Source organism: Limulus polyphemus, unplaced genomic scaffold, assembly GCF_000517525.1.
Source record: "Limulus polyphemus unplaced genomic scaffold, Limulus_polyphemus-2.1.2 Scaffold172, whole genome shotgun sequence".
Lineage (NCBI taxonomy): Eukaryota > Metazoa > Arthropoda > Merostomata > Xiphosura > Limulidae > Limulus > Limulus polyphemus.
Window position 1 is genome coordinate 286,063 of NW_013665782.1, and position 9,341 is coordinate 295,403.

Consider the following 9,341-nt stretch of genomic DNA (forward strand, 5'->3'; position numbering starts at 1 on the left):
TTTATTTTGTCTCTAACACATTTAGATGCATTGTAAAATAAGCAGCCCTAGTCATTAAACAGTTATGCAAACAACTCTTTGGATTACAGCACTAATTTGAAATTTTCCACGTACAAATTATTTTATGTATTCGATCGTTAAAGATTTTGCCTCACATAAATAAACTGTACGATTTGATCTATATATATATTATTGAAGAAGTGTTTTATCCTTTTTTTACATTTGTGAAGGGTAAAATGTAATTGAAATAAAAAACAAAATTACTTCCATAACAAAAAGCACCTATTCAATTAATTAGGTTTATTACTCTATATTTACTTGTTTTAAATCTACTTATCTTTTATTATTGATCAGTCAGTTGTTGACGGAAAATGCTCAAATTTAGAAATACAAAAGTTTCTTCCTTTCAACATATCAGCTTATAAAAATTTAATTGGCGTGAATGATTACTTTCTGTGTTTAAACTTTTCCTACAGTCTAATATGTTAGCTTATAATTATTCTGAATGTAACTGTATTGTTTAAATAAATTCAAATAACTAAATACCTCTAGCGAACATTTTTATAAGATGAGTTTTCAGCAACTCAAAGAACCCGATATCTCTAACATAAAACTTTCATTAAAAAATCCTCAGCTCCTCAAAGAATCCTATATCTTTAACAAAACATTTTATAAGAAGAATCTTCAGATAGTTTTTGCCTTAACATATTGAGTCAGCTTTGTCATTGTTGTGTCATAACTTAAAGTCTCACCGGTGCTTACATATTGTTACGCCTCCAGTCGTTAATTAATTTTCCGTAACTTCGTTCCCACGAAACTTTAGCGACACAAGTCCTTTCTTAATAAAACTGATTTATTCTTTCTGAATATAACTTTACCGATACACTTATTTTCAATAGTCGCTTTATAACAAACGCTGTAACAACGAACGTTAACTTCAACAATACTCTCTGACTGCAGTTCAATTACTCACTACCTACACACATTGTCCGTCACGTTGTCACCATCTTATATATACCAGACTACCCCCAATCTAGTAAATGCTAGGACATTCACGAAGGTTCGAGAGAAGGAGTGGCGTGACACTAGTCACGTGACCTCGCTGACGCAACACTATATTCAACTTTTTCGTTTATTGATTTTTAGTTGCCCGACTCATGGATGTGATGGCTCTGGTCATGTGACAGGAAATTACTCTACTCATCGTAGTCTGTCAGGTTGTCCACGTGCCAATCGACCTAACAAAGTTTCTGTGTTGAGAGAAGAAAAGACCCATGGCAACATATACCGGTAAGCTGTTTGGTTAAGTGTTCTTGATCTTATTATTTATTTTATTTTTGAACATTTTCATTTATATGAATATTTTAGCCATTGCTAATTTTTTTCTTCTTCTAAGAAATGAGAATTTTGTCTGTAGAATTTGTTTCGAATATATTTCAGACTCGTTAAAAACTATCTCAATTATTTTACTTCTTTTAAGTTAACAATTATCTCATACATTAAGCAACTTTCTGTGAAAACGAATGAAAGTCTCGAGTTATAACCAAATCTGGAGAAAAAAAAAGGTGTCTGCAATAGACCTCTAGAAAGTGTGTTTATGTTCTATGTAATAGAGCACGTATAAGACATTAGAACTAAGCAGACCTAATACGATTAACTGATCACTGTAGGTCCCACTTACTTAAAGTAAGTATAATTTGTTAAACAATGAAATAGATTTGCTAGATTTATTGTTTGATTGAAGTATTGTTTGATTATTCTATTCTACAGAAATAGTTATGTAAAAAAAATATGATTGATGCTCATGAATAAGTCTTACCAAATATATAACACGTACTTATTATTGATTTAATACATTTTTCTCTTTGTAATTGTTTTTATAGTAGTGATTGTTATTATCGGTCATTTTATCTAAAAATTGTGAGTTAGGTTAGGATGAACTTTCTCATAAGGTAATCGATATACTGTATGGATTTTTGAAATTTTATTTCCAATGTTAAAAGTAATATTTTTCTGAGAATCAGAGTGTCAGGTTGCCCAAGTCTTAGTAAGGGTATAGTCAAGTATCATCACGAACCTTTAACTTCAAGTAGAAGAATCATTAAACCAGAAGGAAGTAGGTAAGTTGGTGTTTCAAAGTGTACTGTTAATAACTATATAAAAACGTTCAAAATAACTTTAATAGAATCCTTATGTCAGAGTAAATATGTATAGAGTTAAACACGAAGAGATAATATTACAGAGGGTAGTATATATATATATATATACTACGTCTGTTTGAGATTAGTGTATTATTATTATAATTGGTAAACATTTCTGAACTACATAATAAAGTACATATACACGCATAAATACACAAAATACTTAACTTTTTGCATACATACCACACATACACATGGGTCGAGCGTGGCCCAGTTCTGTGGTTCGTGTTTCACTACCGCCAAAAATACAAATCAAAAATCGCACTCCGAACAAGAGTTGGCAATGGGTTTTGTTGACGAGATATTTTTCTTCTAGTCTGTCGCTTCAAACCTTGTAAAGACAAGCGCAGCTAGCCCTCGCTTTGAGTAGCTTCGCACGAAATCTAATCAACAGACAAACACGTGTATGTAGTATCATTTACTTCATACGAATACAGGTATCTAAAACCTGTGTATACGAAACAATATGCCCCCTCCCAGTGGCACAGCGGTATGACTGCGGACTTATACCCGTGGTGGGCAGAGCACAGATAGCCCACTGTGTAGATTTGTGCATAGCTACAAACAAAAAAAAAAACACGAAAGAAACAATAAAAACAAATAAACTAAGCAAAGTATATAAATAAACATCAACAAGTGACTTATTTGTATACAGTTTGGTGTTGTTAATGTTAGATGAAATACAATAGTAAGACAGCATTAATTTTTAGTATATCAAACCCGATATATATATATATGTACCTCTGACTCGGCGCCTATAATAAAAAAAGGAAAGAAAAGTATGAAATTTAAATATATTTTCGAATGTGTAAAAATCCTATGAATACAAAAACAGGAGTTAACTTTACTTCACCAATACTATAAAAATATATCATTAACTGATCGTCTATGAATTGTTGAAAAACAGTTAGTTCAAAAACTATGACATAAACTTTAGCCCTCAAATTACCGATTAATTTATATATGTTACGCTACAAGTATGGTTCACATATTGCATCAGATTGAATACTTTTTACTTTATTATATCACTTAGTGTAAAGAACTAAACAAGAGTATTGGATGAAGTCACTAATTTTCTATGTAAAATACGTATGGAACCACCAATAGCAATTAGTTCGATTAATGGTAAAAGTGACTGTATTCTTCTTTTAAAATTATAAAGTTATAAGGGACGCTGTAACCAAAAAGTTAATAGATCCACAAGCAATTTGATCGATAAATAATTTAGAAAAATGTGTTAAAACCAACAAGAACCATATGATCACCACTGGTACTTTTTCACTACAACATTTCAATGACGTTACATTTGAATTTTTTTTATCCAATGGCTTCACACACACACACACATATTATAATTTCTACGTTATTTTATTGCTAAACTTTAATCATACAACGATCATTCGTTAGCATCTTGGGTTTAGTGAAATATTACAAATATATCTCAATATCTGGCAGAATTCTTTGAAACCACCGTCGTAATATTATAATGCAGAATACCTGAGAAAGCATAAGTGTTAGCGACACTCCATTATAATCATTCAGTTTAAATGCATTTTTATTTGAATAAGTTTTAATTCTGTATATTTCTTAAGTAACATAATTTACTGCCTTTTATTTCACTATAACTAATTGTTTCTGTTTTTTCAGCCTTTAGTAATGTTAAATTATTATTATTATTTCATTTACTGTAACTCTGTCTTTTTTTATGTTCGGTAACAAATAATAATTATCTGTTCTACCATGACTTTTGAATTTATTCTATTTTGTTTGTATTTTTGTTCGGTAACATTTTAAAAAATATTGATTATTATATAATACCTAGGTCTATCCTACTTTTTATTTTGTTTTAGAGGCCAATTAGACCATCAGCTGTGTCCACCGCGGGTAATCGAACCCCGGATTTCTATAGTTTTAAGTCGATAAACTTACCATTTTCCCACCTAAGGATATTCTATTTTTACTTAAGTATTTTTGCATTTGGTAATATAGATTATTACGATTTGTCCTGCCATAACTAATTCTATTATATTTTCTAATTATTTATTTTTGCGTTTGGTAACACAGGTTATTATTTTCTTTCTACCATAAGTAAGTTTGCTTTTAATATTTTTTGGTTTTGTTAACACACGTTATTGTTCTTTGTACTACTACATCGTCTACCCTGTTTTTATTTGTATGTATGTGTTTGTCAATATATAAAATAGTTTCCTGTGCTACCATAACTAGTTCTATTTTTTTATTTGTATGCGAGTGCGTTTCGGTAACACAGTTCGCTGTTATTTTTCCATCAACTCAGTCTGCTTTATATTTTTCTACAAGCTGAGGTTCCCGTCCTTTGTCCGGGTTATGAACTTCAAAAATATGGGGGTGGATGCTATGACAAATAACATAAAAAATCCTAACTCTTACACAATTTATTTATAACATAACATAACAGTATTCATTATTACTACACCCAAAGTTGTGTATATGCTTTAAGAGCTAACTATATATATATATATTAACATGGTATCCACTGTACGATGGTCAGGATGACTTTGTACGAAGAGGTAGCGGCCATAGTAGTGGCGGTAGGGGTGCTTTCAACACCTAATTCTTAATGTTCTTCCACACTGTTTCACCTTATTAGTTAATTGACGGCCATTGGTCGCAGAAGTGTCTTACGAGATGAAGTTGTAAGGTCACGGGTCAAAGTAGAAAGTGGGTATAACTCAAGAAAAGGCTCTTTATATCAGTGTTATGGTGGCTGTTGTAGTATAAGCTTCATCTTAGCTTATGTATTATTGCAATAGTTGCTGCCATTATTTTAATTCCATTCCTCCTTAGGGAGTGATAGCAAAATCTCTGAGATATATATGACATTTGTGTGTCTTCCACTCACACTGTGCGCATGTTGTGTTATAGAATATTTAATAAAGTTGTTTTGTTTGCCGTAAGAATGTGGCGCAATTTATGAATGCAGTAACGTTAACATACGTCAAAGAAAATAAATGTTCAATAACATCAATAATGGGGATGGAGGGGGTTGTGAACCCCCCCATTAACATGCCCCTTGTTTCAAACTGTCATCTCACAAAGTTTGATTGAGATTGGCCCAGCGACCTAGGAGTAGTTATACAACGGACAAGCAGACAGACACACATATTTTTGTGCTCTCTATATATAGATTGGCAAGATAGTTTACTATTGTTTGTTTTACCATCAGTACGTCGATTTCAGAAGGATAAGCATTTAAGTGTATTTTTTAATGTTGCATTCTGGCATCTTATCGGTGTTTCCTTTTTTTTACTTTAACCAAATGTGCAGCGAGTAGAAAAAAGAAGTTAAACCACATCGACATACCACTTTGCATAAGGAATTTACACTTTGCTTTTAGTAATGTCTTTTAGTATTTTATAGGACTTTGACGAGCTTAAATTTTGCGACTGTTATTATTACTTAGAAATATACGTTGTTTCGTAAGTTTATTTCTGACCGCCCCCCCCCCCCCCCCCCACGTGGCACAGCGATATGTCTGCGAACTTACAACGCTAGAAACCGGGTTGCGATCGATATTCGTGGTGGGCAGAGCACATACAGTCCATTGTGTAGCTTTGTGCTTAACTACAAACACTAAACATTAAACTTTTTGCCGATCTTGCAGTTGCCCCACTCCTGGCTGTGATGGTAGCGGTCACGTGACGGGAACTTTCCTTACTCACCGAAGTTTATCAGGGTGTCCTCGTGCGGTCCACCGCGGGAAGAGACCAAAATTTCCAGTTGAGCCTTGGATATCACCACCAGGAGGTACTACAGATTATATCTCCGGTAACTCGTGTTTGAATCTTCCATTTTATTAGCATATTTGTGTACAGTCCATATAATTAACATTAATTTCCAATAGTATCTTTATGCAATAGGTGAGCTAAACGCTCACTAGGGTATGATTAAAAAATATTTTAATATGCTGAAATACTTTTTGATTGTACCTTAATGAGTGTTCAGCGTATGTTTATATGGACTTAAATAAAACACACACCTACAGCTTAAAAATACCACTAGACACAAATATATTTGTAATTGTTAAGATAATGTACAAAAAGGGTGACTGGAAAAGGCGCTTAAGAGTATAAAGATTGAAAGATAAGTTCTCGGGATTTTATTTTTATTCAGGGCCAGCTAATATTATCATTACTTTCTCACAGTTATTACAATTGATTTCGATATATTTTTTAGATACAATGGTCACCTTGGAACAATTTTCTGAAACTGTGCAATTTTATAGTAAATTATTGGTACTAATTTAGGCTTATGTTTCTTTGCCATGTGGCTATAGTGTCGATCAGATATAATATAGTAGGCTTATTCGTTAACTGTTAAAATATTAGCTTCTGTTATAATGGCTAAATTGAACAACAGTGTTAAGCAAAATACCTAAATTCACTGTATTAAAAGAAAACAAAAATATATGAAGCATCCGGCTTTTGTTCTCAATTACCGTGTTTAAAAATATTAATATTCGTCTTCAGGTTTTTATTATTCTAATTAATTTCGAATTATTGTAGGAACATAGTGGTTAACTTAGATTAAATTGACTAGTTTGCGCAATTATTAATATTAACTTCGATCAGAACAAGCTACTTACTTAAAGGAAAACTAAAATTCAGCGTGGTATCAGTAATGACTATAGCTAAATTAGATGCACTTTTCTTACATTTTTATTTATAAAGATTAGAACTCATTGGTTAATCACTTCAGTGCCCTTGCTGTTAACGATGTTTTCGGCTACAATAACAATAATATCTCACGAGCTTAAGCCAGCTTACGAGATTTGGGTTAATCCTAAATGCATATACAAAGTCAACAATGCAAAACAATATTCATAATGGAAGTATAATAATAATAATAATAAAATTAAAAAGTAATTAAACAACTAGATATATTAAACATTCCAACGACTTACATGGTAGCTGTAGCGATTAATATCAGCATATAGCTATGTTTTTAGCACAGGCTCTTCTGCACGCAGTTATCAAGTCCTGTTGCAGTACGTTTGTCAAATACTGCAGAGCCAAGTAATGAAAATATAATAATAAAAATAAAATCAAAAATAATAAAAAACTAGATATATATATTAAACATTCCAATTAATACTATTAACGAAAGTAACTGTAAAGAACTTTTAGTGCATCTTACCCACGGAACACAAATACACTAGCATTGTACCAAATGTCTATCTCAACAGTCATTCATACTTGCAGAGATAACCTGTCACCCTCGTTTCCTGTATGTATATATGTATGTATATATCTATCTATGTATGTACCAGAATGTTGATGCTAGGTTGGACTTGCATTTATTTGTCTTGTTGCTGTGGTGTTGAACTTCGATTTGCAGTCAATATGTCCACTTCTTTACATTGAAAGTGCATTTCTGTCTTACTTACATTCGGAATTTGGTGTAAAAAAGTACATAATAGTAATAATAATTAATTAGATAATATCAAATGGATTGATCGATAAATAAATAAAATAACGTAGCATTAGGCTGCTACCGACCCATTACTTCGCTGTGACCAATGGTTCGAATTTAGGGACGACACGACGCTACCTGGCTCTGAACACTGAGCTGTACATAAATATGTGAAATACTGAATCACTATTTGAAAATGTATATACGTGTAGAACATCTGTACATGTTCTCAAATCTAAAATTCACAAAAGCAAAATAAATAAAATAGAAACACTTAAGAAATCTGGTAAAAATCAACGTAATTTGTTTCAAAATTCCATTGTTTTATACAGTTATTTAGATCAGGCAAAAGTCGTAGTTGATATATGCAAAAGTAATGGCAGCTCGTTTGTTTTACAACAATAACTATATTACTGACCTATTTGTTTCCAGTTCCTCCAATTATCCTACAGTAAATTTGAATAAACCCATTTACATTGCTGTTATAAGTTGGAAAACACGTTCCATAAACACTGAGTGATGAAATGAGTAATATCCATTAACAATGACTGTATCCTCAAGGGTCAGCTCTCAGTGAGGTGGGAATGGCGAGAGGAAATGCTGCAACTCAAGAAAACGGGAATCAACGAGAACTGGGAAAAAAGTTCAACATCCATCTGTACAATGCTAAAGTGGAGTCGGAAATGAGAAGCCTTCAATCCCATATATCCTATTTAGAAGAGAAGGTTCGAATCGCCCAGATGGTACGACCACGAGTTTTTCTTTCTAAGCTATACCATTATAAGTATCATAAAGATTAACATTTAGGTGAAAACTTCACTTAGCAAGAGATTTGAAACTCAGTTTAAATTTGAAGAAATTAAACGTAAGATACCTTAATTATATCAATTTTATTTAATTTCTCTATTTCGTGGAAGTATTACTTAGTCAACAGAGATTTAAAGTTATTATATGATTGTATCTAATATATGTTTCTGTAATCAGTAGGAAATATCACAAACTTTTAAAGAGAGAGAGATACTAAATAATATATTCGAGGAAAATGTTAATAGCATTAACAGTGTTCAGTTCCATTAAAAGTAAGACTTTCTAGGAACAAAGACAATGGGTAATACATAATAAGACATTCTATGAATCAAGACAATGGGTAATACACAATAAGACATTCTATGAATCAAGACAATGGGTAATACATAATAAGACATTCTATAAATCAAGACAATGAGTAATACATAATAAGACATTCTATGAACCAAGACAATGGGTAATACATAATAAGACATTCTATGAATCAAGACAATGGGTAATACATAATAAGACATTCTACGAACCAAAAAATGGGTAATACGTAATAAGACATTCTACGAATCAAGACAATGGGTAATACGTAATAAGACATTCTAAGAATCAAGACAATAGGTAATACGTAATAAGACATTCTACGAATCAAGACAATGGGTAATACGTAATAAGACATTCTACGAACCAAGACAATTGGTAATACGTAATAAGACATTCTACGAACCAAGACAATGGGTAATACATAATAAGACATTCTAGAATCAAGACAATGGGTAATACATAATAAGACATTCTATGAATCAAGACAATGGGTAATACATAATAAGACATTCTACGAACCAAGACAATGGGTAATACATAATAAGACATTCTATGAATCAAGACAAT

General features: G+C 31.9%; 1 protein-coding gene across 1 annotated transcript in view; it reads left to right on the forward strand.

Annotated features, from left to right (window-relative positions):
- LOC111084921 (myelin transcription factor 1-like) overlaps positions 1–9,341 on the forward strand; it is a 65,619-nt gene that overhangs the window by 48,400 nt on the left and 7,878 nt on the right. Inside the window, exons 11-14 of the mRNA XM_022381535.1 lie at positions 1,147–1,290; positions 2,025–2,120; positions 5,845–6,008; positions 8,214–8,395. Of these exons, the coding sequence (XP_022237243.1) occupies positions 1,147–1,290; positions 2,025–2,120; positions 5,845–6,008; positions 8,214–8,395 (586 nt within the window). The remainder of the gene's footprint in view (positions 1–1,146; positions 1,291–2,024; positions 2,121–5,844; positions 6,009–8,213; positions 8,396–9,341) is intronic.